We start from the raw sequence: 17,934 nt of genomic DNA, 5'->3' as shown, positions 1-17,934 counted from the left end.
TAGACAAATATTAAAAAAAAAAAGATTGATTTTGTTATTCCATTGTTTATTTTTTTTTCTTCAAAAGGGGACACACGTGAAGGCCAGTCAGTCCTTAGGCAGATAATATGACTTGTACTGTAGTACCACCTTTTTGTCAGAAGATGGTGCAGCTAGAATATTTAAATGATCAAACTTCTAGTTTTCAAGCTTTTTTTTGTTCTGCAATCAGAACTTACTTGAAGTTTGACAACTGTCACATACAATTGTTTAGTCATTTCTAATCAGTGCTGTAAAGCACTCCAAATCTTTAGAATTTTTTTGTAAATGTAGATTCAGGGGTTTCTGGACATTTTTTTTGGAAGAGTAGTGCAGAGGTACAAGGTGGAATTTTCTTCAAAGCTCTGTCATTTCGTGAAGGTAATCTTGTTACTCAGCCTTTCAAGGTGTTGAATCAGAATTGGTATTTGTAAAGCACATTGGAATCTTTGGATGAAGAGCAATCCATAATTGCAAATGATGCTTGTCCTGCTAGAAAGCCTGGCTAAAAGTGTATGCTCTTTCCTGATTTTGCTGCTTATTCCTTTTGTTGCATAAACTTTTGACTGAGGTTAAGAAAAGTGGTGTTTTAGAATATGTTTTGTTTTCTTAAAATTTCTACATACTTTAGGGTGCTTCTGTATACATATCATACACTTAGTGAGTTTTACCTTTTTATCTAGTCAGCCAATCTAATACTTGGGAACAGAATTCTTTGTGCCCCATCTGTGAATGGAAGAAGCTACTGGTATGATTGACTGTTTTGGGGCAAGTTTATTGTAATCAGTATGAGTGCGATCCTATGAAGACCTCACTCTTTTTATTTCCTTTGGATGTCAATAGGAGTAGAAATACTTCACAGGTTGTCTGCTGAGGCTCATTATATCAGTTTTGAGAGGACACATACAGGTACAAACTCCATAAAATACCCTAATAGGAGAAGTGCATTGGGAGCCTCCTCCATCAAACAAAAGACTGCAAGTTTAGGCTAAGTTTTTGTTTTTTTTTTGGAGTTGAGGATGTCAAAAGTTCTGTTCTGAATACTTTGGCACAATTCTTTCATTGCAGTGCATTTCATTAAGATTAATGGATAGAAATAGTGGGATGTTAAAATGTATTTCCTCAGGAACATGTTTCATAACTTCTAAAAGGTCAGGCTGGTACCTTCTCTTGATCATTATGCTGCTTGCAGTGATCAGCCACCCACATCAATACTCAAAATTATTACATTCTCTATTTTTACGTAGTCATGACCTCTTCTCTTTTCCTAACTTTAGCTAATATCTTGTCTTTGCAAGAAATAGGTGTAGTTGATTCACCCAGTCATTGGATATTGATATTAAGGGTTTTCTGCCCTCAGAACTGTAATGTATGTACTGCAACCTAAATAATTTGTATGGCTCTCAAAAAATGCAAGTTTACACACGATCTGTATTGTTTTTTCCAAATACAATCTGTATTATTTTTTCTGGATGCTTATCTTGCTGAGGTGATCTGACCTTAGCTGACTTCCTGCCCCTTGGGCAAGGGGCTGGACCTGGATCTCGCAAGGTCCCTTCCAGCCCTAATATCTATGAATATGAGGGCTATGTATTTCTAATAAGATTTTCAAGCACCACTTTGAGACACTTAAACAGATGTGTAATAATTTTCATTGGTTTTGGTGCCCTTTTGTTATTAAACTATATGAATTGATATTTACTGATCTATTCTGTGTAAATATTTACAGCATATGGAACTGAAAATTCTTCCTAAGAGGTGGTGGCCAGGTTTCAGCTGAGTTGGATTTTTTTTTTTCTTTGTAATGTCATTTTAAAATCACAAATAATGGGTTACCACTGATCATGTCTGGAGATATGCATAAACTGTCATTTAAAAGTAAACTCTACAATTCCTGTTTCCTAAATTCCTCTCTTACAAGCCTTTACATTCAGCCTGTATTTATAACATGTGAACAAACTCTATTTATCTAATCATTTCAAATCAAGCTAGCATGATTAATGTAGTAAGTTTTAAAAAAAAAGTGTGTTCTTATCCAAAATGTATGTTTGACTTAAAAATGAGTATGACTTCTTTTCCCCTTACTTTAATATTAAAAACATGGTTTGTTTGTTTTTTAATTCTCTGCAGATGGAGATCTTATAACGATTTTTGATAGCTCAGATCTTTCCTTTGCAATTCAGTGCAGTAGGATACTTAAACTGACGTTATTTGGTAAGTTCTGGCTTACGTTTTTAATATTACTTGTATAAGAAATAATATAAATGAATGAATGATTCATATCTCTTACCCTATCAGGAACTGTTTATAATTATAAAGATGTAATTAATTTAAATATTGTGTTGTCCCCTGAAATTCTTTAAACTTAGGTGTCACTTAAAAACAGCAGTAAGGAAAAGTAACTAAAGGTTTGTCTAATTTAATTGATAGTCCTTCCCTTTTTTCCCTTGCGTATTCACTTAGTTCTTTCCTGTTTGTGTGGGTCTTCTGTTCAGCAAAATAACACAGAGGAATATTTAAAATAAGAAAATGTGGTTATAAAAGTAAAAGAGGGATAATTAATAGACATAGGGCTGTAAAACTAGTTCTTACTCTAAGCTGAACATATTTCAAGTGTACCATTATAGTATTGTAGGAAGGTTGGGCTAGAAGAGATCTCATAGGGTCATCTAGTCCAGTCTCTGGCCCAACTAAACCATCCCAGTCAAATGTCAGGGATAGAGCAGGTTAGACGGACATTTCCAGGGATGGTGAATCTACTAGGCAGCCCATTCCATTCCATTCTTTAATCACCTTCATAGTCAGAGTTCTTCCTAACCTCCATCCTAAATTTCCTCTTTTGCAGTTGGAGGCCATTGTTCCTGGTCCTGTTCCCTACAGCTACAGAAAAAAGTCCATCTCCTTCCCCTCTCTAATCATCCTTCAGATACTTGAAGACTATTATCAAATTCTTCCTCAGTCTTCTCTTCTCCAGACTAAATAATCTTTCAGTCTTTCCTCCTACATCACATTTCCCAGACCTTTAGTCCATCTCTCTGCTCGCGATCACCTTTACCTCTTCTAGGTGCTTCAGAATAGATGATTTGAAGAACTGTTCCATGGTCTTTCAAGGTATTGAGGTTATACTGACCAGTCTGTAATTCCTCAAGTCTTCCTCTTTCTCTTTCATAAAGATGGGAACTATATTTTGACCTTTCTAGTCTTGGACCTCACCTGACCTCCAGAGAGGATAGCCGGTGGCTCTGAAATTACTTCGTCCAATTCCTTCACTACCCTAGGGTGCATCTCACCTAGCCCTGCTAATTTGAAAGCATCTAGCTTCTCCAAGTAATCTCTAACATGTTCTTCCACCCTTCTAGGCTGTTCGTCTTTGCTGTCAATTACACTGGTCATCTGGTAACTGACTTATTTGTACAGTTGAAGTTAAAAAGGTGTTAAATACTTCACTATTCTGCATCACCATAACTAGATTGCATTCTTCATTCTATAAGGGATCAATGATTTCTTTGGTCTTTGCCTTAATTTTGATATCCTTGTAGAATCCCTTTTCTTTGTCTTTTACATCCATTGCCATTTGCATCTCAAATCATGTCTTGGCCTTCCTAATTTTCTCCCTGAATGCCCATACAATACACTTATACTCTTCCCTAGAACTATCACCAAGTTTCTGCTTTTTATAGGATTCCTTTTTTAGTTTTAGCCCCTTGAAGAGATCATTGGGCTGGCTAGACAGCAATCTTTTGCACTTCCTATTCTTCCATCACATCAACATAGCTTGTTCCTGTGTCCTTAATATGGCCTCCTTAAAGTACAGCTGGCTCTCTTGGACTCCTTTTCTTCTCAGACTTCCTTCCCAGGGCATCCTGCCCATCTGTTTCTTGAGTGAGTTTGTTGAAGTCTGAAGTTCAGTGTCCTTATTCTGCTGCTGTCCCTCCTTCAGCCCTGTAGGTTCTTGAACTCTATCATTTCTTGGTCACTGTCACTCTGCCTTCACATTTTCAATCAGTTTTCTGTTTGGGAGCAGCAAGTTGAGAAGACCTTCCTCTTAGTTGGCAGCTCCACCACCTGTACCAAAAAGTTATCCTGAACATACTCCAAGAATTTGCTGGACTAACTGTGCACTGTTTCCCAGCCAGCAAGTATTATAGTAATTAAACTCCATCATTAGAAGTAAGCCGTGCAATTTGGAAACTTCCTGTAGTTGTTTAAAAAAGGCTTTGTCTACTTGCTCCTTCCTCTTGGTTTGGTGGTCTGCATAGCAGATGCCTACTGTGACGTCTCTGCTAGCCTCCCATCTAATCAGAAGCTTTCAAGAGGCCTACTTCGCATTTCATACTGTGCCTCAGAACACATGTACATCTCCTTTATATAGAGGGCAACACCTCATTTTTCCCCCTGCCTGTCCTTCCTGAAGAAGCAAGTGTGTGAACTATCCCACCACATCTCCATAATCCCAATTACATCTTAATTTGTGATTGTACTAGGACCTTCAGTTCTTCTTGTTGTTTTTCTCCAAGCTTCTTGTATGAGTATTTCAAGTATCTAACTGATTGTCCTACTTGCTCCCTGAGAACATTCCTACACCTAATGCTATTGCCTCCCCTTGCTAGGTTTTTATTCAAATCCCTCTCTCTTCTGTGCTTTTCTCTCCATCCCCTGGTGAATGTAATTGAAAGCCCCCCTTGTTAGTTAGTGAACCCTGACACACGGATACACTTTCTCTTCTTCATCAGATGGATCCAATATCATCCCAGTAGTCCTTCCTGGAAATGATGTGCAACTTACTGAGCAGGAAGGAGAGCGTACCTTCTTCACAATCCCGTATTGTGTTGCAGTGAGACGCAGGCTAACTGGCTGACCCAGACTGCTCTCTCAGGCTGCCCTGTACACTGCTGCCATCTGTTTCGGGGCAGATGAAGGGAGTCTGCAGACCACGCTGAGATTGGTATACAGGGGCCCCTGCTTGTTCAGAATAATCAGTGCAAGCCCTCTGCTCTCAAGGGCTAAGGATTTGAATGCCTATTCAGGCATTCATGCTTTGTACCCACTGTTTACAGGCATCACTTAAACTGCTGTAATTAAATGGTTAGGAAAAAATCTCTATTGTTCTAGTCTACCCTTCTCTATATTTCTATTTCCCAGGAATAGCATCAAATCTTGGTTGCTATAGAATTCATGCATGTTTATCAAATAAAGATTTCATGATGGTTAAGACTTGTATCTTTTAAAGCTGTGTTTTGATAAAAGCAGTTAAATCGAAGTTGTTTTCTCTATTTTATTTGAATTGGTAACTGGAAAAAATAATTCTGTGGAACTAAGCATTGTGCAGGCAGGTGCCATGCAAACTTTTCCATGCAGTTCTGCTACTATGTAGTAATACAGTGTGCTAAATTGGAGTGTTTTAGATGGACTAGAGGGAGATCATAATCTGTTTACTCATGACCTATTGTACATTTCTTTTTAAACTGTCCATGTAGGAAAAAACTAGTAGACTTAAACATTGTACAGTGGGGATGCTTCTATTTCATACTTGGCATCTAGGACATTTATTGCATAAGGTTAATCTGTGTATGTACAACCAAACGTGTTTTTTAACTTCTGGTTTTACAGTTAACGGGCAGCCAAGACCTCTAGAATCCAGTCAAGTGAAATATCTTCGCCGAGAACTGATAGAGCTTCGTAATAAAGTGAATCGCTTGCTGGACTGTTTAGAACCACCTGTTGAACCTGGGCTTTCTACCAGCCTGCCTGAAAATGGTAGGTTGGTCACCTGTTCTCAAAGCATTGCAGGAACTGATTTGCCTCACTTTCTGCACTCCTCTATACAACAAAAACTCAACTCGTACCTCCTGTTTCTATTAAGTCTGTAGACCGTTCATCACTTCCTGCTTCAGAAACTTAAATTGCTAATGTTTTTGAGGTAATATTTACAAACTGTTCCTAGTTGAGAGCATTAGACAAATTGGTATAAAAAAATTAAGAAACATTGACTGCTTTGTTTCCAACTTTGAAGCTGTAGAATATTTAACTTTTGAAGTGCTCTTCAAAATATTAGATCCTCTTAATGCTCCTGTGTGCGAGGTTCATTAAAAGTATGTTTATTTACAGGTATGGGATGGCATAGGACATTGGAAGGGTAATGATTTTGTGTGAGATCGTTCGGTGAATTATTGTTTTGAACTCAGGAATCTAGCTCATAGTCTTTTGCCTAGAGACAACACGACTTCCCTGATAGCCTAATGATGCACCTTTATTACTACTTACTTATACATCAATTTTTGTTTCATGTTTCACATTTAAGGAACAGTATATTTCCTTCCTGAGCATAATAACCAGCTGGGATGTGGTCAGCCTAGTCTTAAATGTAAACATCATATTCTAGTCATCTGGAAATTCCTAGAAAAGGATTTGCTCCCAAATAGTTGTGCTGTTAGTTGAAAGCAGAGTGATATGTCTGATGAATACACAAGCTCTCTGTGTGTGGTGCAGTTTAAATTTGATAAGTACAATCAGCTGTACAGTCTTGTCATCCTGGCTGAACTGTCTTTTGGAGTAATAAAATAATGAAAGGCCTAAAAATAATGATAGGAAATTACTATGTGTTTTGTCAATATTATAGCGAAAGAATCTGGAGCTCTTCTGCTTGCCTGTTCTCTTGCCAAATTTTGGATTCTCTATATATGTCCTGTGCCTGGACAGTTTAGGCCAGGGGTGCTCATGTGTGGCCTGAGGAGCCATCACATCTGGCCTGTGGGGCTTTCTATGGGGTGGGAAATTTGGTGGCACAAGAGCAATGTCCATTAATATGCTTGCCTTCTCCCCTCTCTTCCCCTGTCCAAATTCCCAAGCCCCACATTACCAGTTGCAGCCAGCTCATGCCCCCTCCCTGCATTTGGATCAGGGCTGGGCCACACTTCCTTCTCTCCTCCCTCCTCCCATCCATGGGGCCAAGCCATGGCCCCTTTCCCCCTCTGGTTTGCAGCTAGACTGACTCCAAACCCCACTCCACATGTCCTTGTGGTGGCAGTCCTGGTGCTGGATCAGGACCACCAGTGGGGTCCATACCACTTGGGAGGGGAAAAGTTGAGCACCACTGGCTTAAGAAATCAGCTTGCTATTTGTAGTAGGGGTAGATGTTCTAGAACTTGAATTAAGACTGAACACTCATACTAGTGGTTATAGAAACAAATATCATGGGTCTCCAGCTATTTGTTTTACATCAGTTTGCAAAAACTGCATGCAGAGAATACATTTTCAATAAGCCACTTACATTCATAAGTGAGATTTTTAGTCACTGCCAGTATTTAATAGAAAGGCGATTGTTTGTCTTATAGATGCTGTGGATGGTAGGGAAGAAAAACCTGCTGCTACTGACTCTGTCAAGCCATCTACTCAAGTCATAGCAGCTAGTATGTCTGCTTTTGATCCATTAAAAAACCAAGATGAAATCAGCAAAAATGTCATGTCAGCTTTTGGCCTGACAGAGGAGCAGGTGTCAGGTAAGAATACATACTTTACTGAAAACAAAGTGAAAATTTTACATTGTTAAAACTGTCAATGTTTCTGTTCTGAATTTACTGACATTGTCTTAATGACTTCATATAGCAAATATATATTGCACCATGACTTATTAATTAGGGAGAGAGCAAAAAAAGTTTACGGTAGTTCAAACTAAAGTAAAAGGCTTGCTATTGTTCTAATGCTTCTGTATCTGGGTGCAGTTTCACTGAAATTTGAATGCTTGCACCTGTTGTGGTCCCAGTTTGGTGTTTAAGTGTTCAATCCACAGATTTTACCCTTAACAGTCTACTTGAATATTTTTTTTTCCAAGAAATTTCATTTTCTAGTCTGAATTAAATTTTCATCATTTACTTTAGTTTATACTGAGCTTCTAATCGGCTACTTTGTTTTCAGGTTTCCATGCAAGAGCATAAAGCTTCAGTGTCAGGGTTGAAATATTGGACTGGACAAACTAAAGATGCATTCTCCTTTGCTGTTTTACAAAAACATTTCAAGCAATTTAAACCTTAACATTTCCATCTACTCTAAAATTTGTGTGAAAGACCCTGTGACGGGGGCCATCCCAGGCCTGGGTCTCACATTGGCAAGCCCACCTGTCTAAGTAGGGTAGTCTGCCCAGTCTCACCTGCCATGACTCGCTGGTTAAGTAAACTGGTGGAAAATGCGGGAGGCTGCCCATTTTTAATGTCCCAATGCCAGGGGGCGCTATCCACAGCTCCATACCACCTCTACACCATGGCTCATGCCTCACAGATGGCATCCATAATCTTATTCTATTCCTGGCCTAAAGCCAGACTGACTTAGTCTGCTATCAGGCCTCCTACACACTGCTCTGTTCTGAACCTCACTCATACTGGCCCCCTCTCACTGGGGCCTTTTGCACTTTGCACTCTCTTACTGGGCCTCTTTCATGCTGCACTCTACTGGGACCCTTCACCCTGCCCCGTTTCTCTAAGCAACTCTCATAGGCCATCAGCTTTACCAGTTTCACTCCTTGACTGGCTGACACGCAACCTTTTGGGCCTTTCCTGCGGCCCTCATCTGGGTAGTGACTAGCCAGTTCACCAGACATTGGGCTAACTTTGCCCTAGCCCTTTACTGGGCACTTCTACACATACAAATATGCTCCTGTGGGGGTTAGCCCATGTGCTACCCTTTTGGCAGTCCTTCAGCCCTACTCAACACACAACCTGGTGCTGCCCTTCAGACTGGTGTTCAGCCCTACTCATCCCTCACCTTGCTTATGCACAGTTCTTCAGTTAGTAAAGACACTCCCTACTCTGTGCGGGCCCACCAAATATCTTACTACCCTTCTCCGGGGCCACTCTCTTGCCCTGTCCCTTGCAGGTATCTGGGATCTTGCATCTCCCCCCTGGGCTCGGGTGTCTGTGGATGTGCCTGGCACCACTATCTGCTATTGGGTATCCTAAGCCGTAGGGGGTGGCAGACCCCAGGTGTCCAGAGACATGCCTCAATCTCTAACCAACAATGTTATGGGGGCTGGGGATATTAAGGTGCCCCTACTCACCTTTCACTGGGGGAGGCTAGCGGTCCTGGCACTTGAATGACACTACCCTGCCACAAGCAGTCCCTCCAAGCCTCCCTACCCCAGCAGGGTGCAGTTTCAGGTCATGCCCAGGACCAGGACCCTCCAGCCCTTTTACCTCCAAGATGTTGTGAGTAGAAGCTCAGCCGGGTGATGTTGCTTCCTCAGTTGCAAGCAGCAAACTGCTGTGTCTGTCTGCCTTGCATAAGTTTGAAATTGGCCGCCTTAATCAAGCACCTGGTAGCTGCCTGCTCCAGCTCTTAAAGTGGTAGGCACCAAAGGTGCACTGCCACAGACCCTTTACACAAAATAGCTTATCAGTTGAGACTTGAGAGAGGATACCATTGAAACATCTTATGGTAACAACAGCTTCAGAGTTGGTACAGTTATCAGTGCAAATGTAGAATAGCACTATAAACATTACATTTGATTGCTGTTTCAAACATGTCAAAGTGCTATTCCTGTGTACAGTGTCACCGTTCAAACTCCTAACTGAAAAATAAGATCACTTCCAACAATATTACTCATTTGAAATATAGGCACCATAGATGCATTGTCAGTCTATAGAATTTTTTTCAAACACCGCATTTAATGTGGTTTCTTTGAACTCAGATGGCTTATCCGGTCCCATTTTCATTTTCAAAGTTGCAATAAAAACTTATTTCTGGCCTTCCTTGCATAAAATGTAATTTCACGAGAAAATCTGGCAAAAAACGTTGACTTTAAACCTCATCTTCTTTGAGCTATGTTAGCTTCGTCTTTAGAACCGTTATCCACTCCTTAAAACGCTTCATTAGCATTAAAGAAGTCCTCCAGTAAAGAAGTGAAAGGAATTTTCTTAAGAATCCCATACAAAGTAAGAAGAGTAGAAGCACCAACCATGTTCATTTTGGGCTGCCAAAGAACTATGGTGTTTGTTAAAAAGAAGAGTGAACAGATGCTGCAATCAACAGATACATTACAACAGTAGCCTGTTGATGCTGACATCCAGTAGGCCTCCCCCCCTGCTTCCACATGGTCTGAATCAGGGCTGGGCCATGCCCCCCTTGCCCCCGTCCCCCATGACTGGATCAGGGCCATGCCATTTTCCCCCCTCTCACCCTATGCAGCTGAATCGGGGCTGGGCCATGCCCCGCTCCTGCAGGGCCTCCTCAGGGCTTGGCTGCTTTTCACACCCTCTTCCCCTGCCTAAAACAAGGGAACAGATTTAAAAAGAAAAATGCATGTATCAATTGATGTATAATGTTTGAGTTGCACGTTAAAATGACAGATGTTTACAGTTCTAGGTCCTACACCCACAGTTGTTTGACTTTGTACATCTGTAAGCACTTGAGGTCACTAGAACTGCCCATATGCATATTTCATAGACATTAGGGCTGGAAGGGACCTCGGAAGATCATCGAGTCCAGCCCCCCGCCCAAAGGGCAGGACGTCAGCTGGGGTCATAGGATCCCAGCAAGATAAGCGTCCAATTTTTTTCTTGAAGGTGTTCAATGTAGATGCTTAAACCACCTCCGATGGCAGACTATTCCAGACCTCGGGGGCTCGGACAGTAAAGAAATTCTTCCTTATGTCCAGTCTGAAATGGTTTTGCAGCTGTTTATGACCATTCAACCTCGTCATCCCTTGGGGTGCTCTGGTGAACAAATGTTTCCCCAGATACTGGTGGTCACCCCTGATAAATTGATAGGTGGCCACCAGATTATCCCTTAGCCTGCGCTTTTCCAGACTAAAGAGCCCCATAGCTCTCAGCCTGTTGTCATAAGGTCTGTTTTCCTGACCTCTGATCATGCGCGTGGCTCTTTAGACTCTCTCAAGTTTCTCCACATCCTTTTTGAATTGTGGGGCCCAAAACTGGATGCAGTACTCCAGCTGCAGCCTCACAAAGGCCGAGTACAAGGGGAGAACGACGTCCCGGGATTTGCTTGAGAAGCATCTATGGATGCTAGCCAATGTTTTGGTCGCTTTACTAGCCGCAGCGTCGCCTTGAAGGCTCATGTTCATCTTGTGGTCAGTGATGACCCCCAACCAGCGTAGCACTGCCGAGCCTATAAGGATGCTTCAGGTTTTTCCTCCCAAGGTGGAGAACCTGGCATTTTTCAGTGTTAAACACCATCAGGTTCTCGTCCGCCCATTTGCTGAGCCTGTCCAGGTCAGCCTGGATTGCCCTTCTGTCTTCAGGTGTGGATGCTTTGCCCCAAAGTTTGCTGTTATCGGCGAACTTGGCCAGTCCACTTCTGACTCCAATGTCCACATCATTAATGAAGATGTTGAACAATATGAGTCCAAGGACAGAGGCTTGGGGGACCCCACTGGTCACACAGGGCACCATGATTGACTTCTGTCAACCACCACCCTCTGGGTCTGACCACGGAGCCAGTTTCCTAGCCAGCACATCGTGGACCCAAGGCCACAATTGGCCAGTTCTGCCAAGAGGTGATCATGGGATACCAGATCAAAGGCTTTTTTGAAGACAAGATATAGGACATCAATCTCTTCTCCCTTGTCCAAGTGATAGGTCACCTGGTCATAAAGGGAAATGAGATTGGTCAGGCAAGACCTACCTGCAACAAACCCATGCTGCCTGTTCCTCAGGATGTTGGTGTCAGCCAGTCCATTAAGGATGGCCTCTTTGATAATCTTTTCTAAGACTTTCCCCAGGATAGAAGTCAGGCTGATGGGCCTATAGTTTGCTGGATCCACTTTCCTCCCTTTCTTGAAGATAGGCACCACATTGACCTTCTTCCAGTCTTTGGGCGCTACACCAGAGCGCCAAGAGTTTTCAAAGATCCATGCCAGGGACTAGGCTATGATGCTTGCCAGCTCCTTGAGTACCCTGGGGTGTAGATTGTCAGGAGACAGCTGACTTGAAGGTATCCAGCCTCTCAAGGTGTTCCTTCATGAGGTCAGCACTGATGGAGGGCAGGGAATTTCCCTCAGCCGGGCCTCCCTGTCCCATAGTAGGCATGGGCGTCCCATGGGACTGATGAAAGACCAATGCAAAGTACCCATTTAATAGGTTGGCTTTTTCCTGGGTATCAGTTGTGATATGTGTTAGTAGGGTTTGGACTTTAGGTTCCTTGTCATGGATCAAAACATAACATTTTTTTTTTCTTTTTCAAATGGGCATTCCATACCTTTTTTGCAAATTTAAAACTAGAATTCATGGAGTGCTATTGTGCCCCCTTCTCAGTGGTAAAGAGAAGTGTGAATAATTTTCATGGCAAGTAACTTTTCAAAACAAAAGCTTCCCCTGACTGAAAGGGGAAGGAAGTCTGAAGAATTAAGGGGGGGAGGGGATGTTCTCAGTATTATTTGTCTACTTACCAGTAAAATAAATTACTTGCTTAGGACACTGAGAAATCACCATAGTAGATATTCTCCAAGTAAATGTGGAAATTCAAGTTTTTTTTTTTATAATTGTTTTTAAATTGGGTTTAGTATGAGAGGGCATTTTTACACGTGCTCTGCCGTGGGGTTGGGGGGCTTTAGCTAATTAGAACGGCTCCAAGAGCTGCTTTACTTAAAGCACCCACGGCATCTTGTGTATCAGTGTCCCTGCACTTCAAAATTGTGACACAACCACTTTCATTAAGCTCATCAAATGAGCTTTAGATACATTGCCCCCACTGCCATTTTGAAGCGTGAGGATGCTGGTACATGGGACATGGAGGCTGCTAGAGTACACTAATTAGCACACTCCAGCAGACTCCAGTCAAGTCTGCTTCAATGCATTGTAATTACAGCGCATTGGAGTAGGCTCCCTGTGTGTCTACAGGCACCCTTAAATTTTAACGTTTTTCAAATGTAAAGCTATGCAAAGCTGAACAAAGTCCTTTTTTTTTCCTAGAAAGAATTTATATTAATTCTGGATTAAATTTATTTTGAGTCTTTCAGTCTGTGCCCTTCCCTGTGTAGTCACTTTTTTTTTTTTTTTCCTTGCACTCTCCAGGACCACCCAGTGCCCCAGTAGAAGAACGTTCAGGGACACCAGATAGCATTGCTTCCTCCTCTTCTGCAGCTCATCCACCTGGTGTTCAGCCACAGCAGCCATCCTATGCAGGAACTCAGCCTCAAACTGGTCAAATGGAAGGTGAGCAGTATGCTTTTGCTGTCTTACAATGTGAAAATTGCCATTTTCAGACTCTGGGTAATTTAGAGGTTTGTCACATTTTTCATTAAAAGATTATATTGTAACTTCAAGTGGTACTTCTAGTACTCCACACAAAAGGAAATAGCTAAAGTGATCATCAGAACCCAAAGGTCACAACTGCCCTGCTCTGAATTTTTTTTTAATCTTCTCTGTTAAAACACTAGGTGGTACAGTAGCTTTGTCTTTTTTTTTTTTAAAAAAAGTCAGGTCATGCTATACATTAAAAAGAAAAGAACATTTTGCTGCAGTATTGTAACTGTGATAAAGCTAATGCATATATGACTGAGAGTTTAAAAATTACCAAACTTTGCCATTAATGTGGCTCAGAAGTCCTAACATGTTGTTCTAATCACTGGGTGAAGCAGTAATTGAAGTCCCTTGCAGTTTTGCAACAAATGCAGAAGGATTTTTTGCATTAGTAGGAGTGTTGCCAGCAGACTGAGGGAAGTACAGGCAATCCTTGCCATTCATGGGGGATACATTCTCATATCCCCCGCAGATGGTGAAATCTGTGAATAAGGCACTGTGTTCATGAATGCAGTACCCCAGGCGACTGGGGGTTGGTGCGGGCACGGGAGAATGGCAGCAGGAGCCTGGTGCCAGCAAGCGCGGAGCTCCCAAGGAGCTCTGGTAAGTGCTTAAAGTGTATTTAAAATGCAGGTTTGGTATTCGTGAATACATGAAACCACGAAAACCAAACCCGCGAATAATGAGGGTTTCCTGTAGTTATTTTTCTCTCTTCTGCACTAGTGAGACCACATCTGGAGTACTATGTCCAGATTTGGGCCCCTGACTACAGAAAGGATGTGGACAAGTTGGAGAGGGTAGGGGGCTGGGGCGTATGATGTATGAGAGGCTGAGGGAACTGGGTTTATTTAGTCTGCAGAAGCGAAGACTGAAGGGAGATTTGATAGCAGGCTTAAACTACCTGAAGTGGGCTTCCAAAAAGGATGGAGCTAGACTGTTCTCAGTGGTGACAGATGACAGAACAAGGAGCAATGGTCTCAAGCTGCGGCAAGGGAGGTTAGGTTGGATATTAGGAAAAACGTTCTTACTAGGAGGGTGGTGAAACACTGGAACAGGTTACCTAGAGAGGTGGTAGAATCTCCATCCTTGGAGGCTTTTAAGGCCTGGCTAGACAAAGCCTTGGCTGGAATGATCTAGTTGGGGATAGTCTTGCTTTGAGCAGGGGGTTGGACTAGATGCCCTCCTGAGGTCCCTTCCAACCCTAATTTTCTATGACTGTTTAAACTGTTGGCTTGTGCCTTTAAAGTGAGCCAATTAAATGCTGCTTGCTAATTGTATTTACTTTGTCATTTAGAGGATCGACTAATCTTGTTCATCTGTTCAGCGGTGTGGACCAGCTCAGCTTTTTAATGCACTCATACTCTGTATAATACTAATATTACTCTGTCCCAGTGACATTACTTGGTTTTATACTGTGCTGCCCCCACCCTGGGGTCCTCTGCTCACCCCTATACTCTTGATACCTTCAACATCATCCTGCTTGGTGCTACCCTCACTGTAACCTACCTCACAATTGTAACCCTGCTGACCCTACTTCCCAGATACCAGCACAGACCATCACCCACTGCCTTTTCTCCCAACTTACAGCTGTGTCCAGGCTGCACCAACCCCTCCCTGTACCTTTGGGGTAAATAGCTGTTAGAAGCAGGGGACAGCCAAAGGGATGGAGCAGCAGCAACTGGCTGGTGATGGGAAGGGGCTCAATGGGCTTCAGCCAGTCACAAAGCCCTGGAGAGTTCCCTGTAGGGTGTTGTGCTCCTACTCAGACACCAGGTGGTGCCGCTGTGTTTTGACTGTCCATCCAGCTTATTGTTGCCTCACTTTTTTACAGATGTCTTCAGTTTGTTCATGGTCTGTAGGGACACATGTTTTTTGCTCTATTTTTATGGGCTGTTTGTAAATCTACAGACAGTTGGCAACCCTGCCCTTGATTTCTAAATATGCACTTGCCTGAAGTCTCCGTTATATTGGATGATAAAATTCTGCATTGTCCCTGAGCTGTCAGACAAGCTTGCTGTTCTTTCCAATGGAATTCTCTCTCTGCTGTGGAGAGACCTGCTCTGTTGCATTTTAAAACATAGCTTTTAATTTTTACGTTTCTTCTTCTTAATTTGATATTTTACCTGTGCCAAAGTGATCAGATTTAGAGGCAGAATTTCATTCCTCTCACTTCCTACTATGTATATAACAGTCTACAGATGAATGCTCAAATAGTTTAGTGTAGCAAACATTAAAGTGGAGAGCGTAACTGCATTGTCATCTAACTAGCCAGAAAGAAGTTAGGACTGAAATATGTAAGTTAGAACCAACAGGAAAAAGGGCGATTGTGCCCACAAGCTTGCTGATAACTTTTTTCCAACTACTCAGATCACATCTACTCAAAAAGCCTTGCCAACCAACAAGAAAGGCTTCTGTAAAATTTGAGACTGATAAGGGCTAACACCCATGATATAACTGTTACATTAACTCCATTCCACAGATGACTCGGTGCTTTTCAAAGTGCAGACATTTAAGCAAGCTAAAAATTAGACTGTGAATTGGCTTAACTAAACATTTAAGATCAGACATCTGAGATGCGTTGCTTTCAGCCCTGTTCTTTTCTCTGAAAATTGTGGCTGCCTTTTATAACTGCACTAATAGAAGTGTGACACTTCTTTATATCTTCTCTGTCTCTCTCTTTTTTTTTTTATAAAAGTAAAACAATGCATACAATGCTTAGAGGTTTTAAATATAATTTAGATTTTGTACCTCTTGGCTCCCAATACTTGTGCTGCAGATGCTTTTGGAAATTTGTGTTTAGGTCTTCCTTTGGCAGCCAGAAAATGTAGCTGTAAAATAAGCATTCTAATTTTCGGCTGCTGACTGCTTTTTTTAGTATCTCTATGGGAAAGGCGGTCAAATTGACAAAAATAAGATAAAAGCAGTAAAAGGTTGACTGTTGTAATAAATAAGAGGTAAAAGGGTTTTACAGTACTAAGTGCTCTGGAACTGTTGAATCACTTGCTAATGTGAAATGAATGAAAAATCACTCTGCAGCATGTTAAAAGCAGAAGAAATTTAAAAGCTGCATCAAAGCTGCTGGGTTTTCCCAATAAAAAGACATGGTCATTAAAATACAGACATGGTCTCCCACTGCCCGGGCACCCTGGGCCTGTCCACCCCTCACGCACCATCAGGGTGCCAGATGGAGTGCGTGGGCAGGGTCTCTATGGAGACCAGCCTGGTACCCCTGTGGGCAGGGTGTGCTCAGCTGGGCAGATGGGATGGGGCTGTGGGTGGGTGGGATGCAGCATCCAGGAACAAGATGGGTAGGGCCAGGGCTGGGATCGCAGGATGGTGGTGGGGCAGGAAGCATGGAGGGAGTAGATCGCAGCTCGGCCCCGGCCTCACTCGCCCATCCTGCTCCCAGACACTGCTCCCTGCCCGCCCATAGGCCCATTCCATGCACCCGGCCAAGCATGCCCAACCCAGAGGGGTCCAAGGCTGGTCTCTGTGGAGATCCCTTCTGCCTGCTCTGTCTGGTGCCCCCAGCAGTGGGTTCAAGGTGGACAGGCCCAGGGCCAGATTAAATAAATTGGCATCTTCCCATGCTTCCCCCCCCCACATGTTCCTGCTTCAGAGATGCAAGTGTTTTTGACATCACAATTTGCAGTATGTTAAACCTTTAGTATAAGAGTCAATAATGCAGAAGGTAGCATAGAGGTGCACCTTATAGACCAGGGGCAGGCAATTTTTTCAGGTGGAGGGCTGCTTACTGAGTTTTGGCAAGCCATCGAGACCCTCATGACAGGCAGCCAGGGGCAGATAAGTATTAATTTTCTAAATATTTAGGGGAATCGCGGGCCGGATAGAATGGCCTGGCGGGCCGCATCCAGCCCACGGGCTGCATTTTGCCCACCCTTGTTATAGACTAATTTAGGGGTAGCCAATGTTTTTTGCCAGAGTGCCAAAAAAACTGCAGTCTCTACCTTGGAAGGTGCCGGAGTGCTGGCATGCCAGAAAAACAAAACCAGGGCATGGGGTACATGGCAGGATACACTGCATAGTAATACAGTTATAATCATAAATATTGTGTGTGTGGTTTTTGGGTTTGTTTGGGGGGTTTTTGTTTTTTACAGTAAATACTGGGTTTCCTAAAAATTCTAAACTGGGTGACAATAAATAAAACTTCATGTATGACCTTTTATATGCCTTATAACTATAAAATTTCCTGAAGTTCATGCAAACTAAAGGCAGGACAAACAATGTAAACAGGCAAACAACAGAAAATCAGAAAGAATTGAATTATTTGAAGTGGGTATATATCTGGGTAGGTATTTCCAAGAAGGCAGTCAGAGAGCAGAAAAAAAACACAAAAAAGTAAGCAATATGAAATGTTTAAATCTAAGAATGCAGAATAGTGAGATCAAAATAAATTCTATATGAACTGTTTTAAGAAAGTAAAAAACTGAATAATATGAACTGGTTTGAGAGAGAGGAAAAACTGAGTATGAAATAACAAAGCAAAACTGAATAATATGCAATGTTAAACTCTCAGTTTGCAAAGCACAGAAATTAGCACTAGCATCAACAGGCTACTGAGCCATCTGGCCTCAAGAGCCATGTGCTTCCCTCGTATATGCACAGAGAGAGGGTTTTCCAGTGTCTGGCGGAGCTGCGCACTTCACAA

The 17,934-nt window shown here is 42.3% G+C and overlaps 1 protein-coding gene across 2 annotated transcripts in view; it reads left to right on the top strand.

Annotated features, from left to right (window-relative positions):
• The window catches only part of TFG (trafficking from ER to golgi regulator), a 33,727-nt gene that overhangs the window by 10,143 nt on the left and 5,650 nt on the right, over positions 1–17,934 (top strand). For both annotated transcript variants that reach the window (XM_019476254.2, XM_014599096.3), the window contains exons 4-7: positions 2,149–2,232; positions 5,629–5,775; positions 7,353–7,517; positions 13,038–13,178. In XM_019476254.2, coding sequence (XP_019331799.1) covers positions 2,149–2,232; positions 5,629–5,775; positions 7,353–7,517; positions 13,038–13,178 — 537 coding nt within the window. The remainder of the gene's footprint in view (positions 1–2,148; positions 2,233–5,628; positions 5,776–7,352; positions 7,518–13,037; positions 13,179–17,934) is intronic.

The sequence above is a fragment of the Alligator mississippiensis genome, chromosome 1 (genome assembly GCF_030867095.1).
Source record: "Alligator mississippiensis isolate rAllMis1 chromosome 1, rAllMis1, whole genome shotgun sequence".
NCBI classification, from domain to species: Eukaryota; Metazoa; Chordata; order Crocodylia; family Alligatoridae; genus Alligator; species Alligator mississippiensis.
Note: the sequence above shows the minus strand (reverse complement) of the source record. Positions and strands in the feature narration are given on the sequence as shown.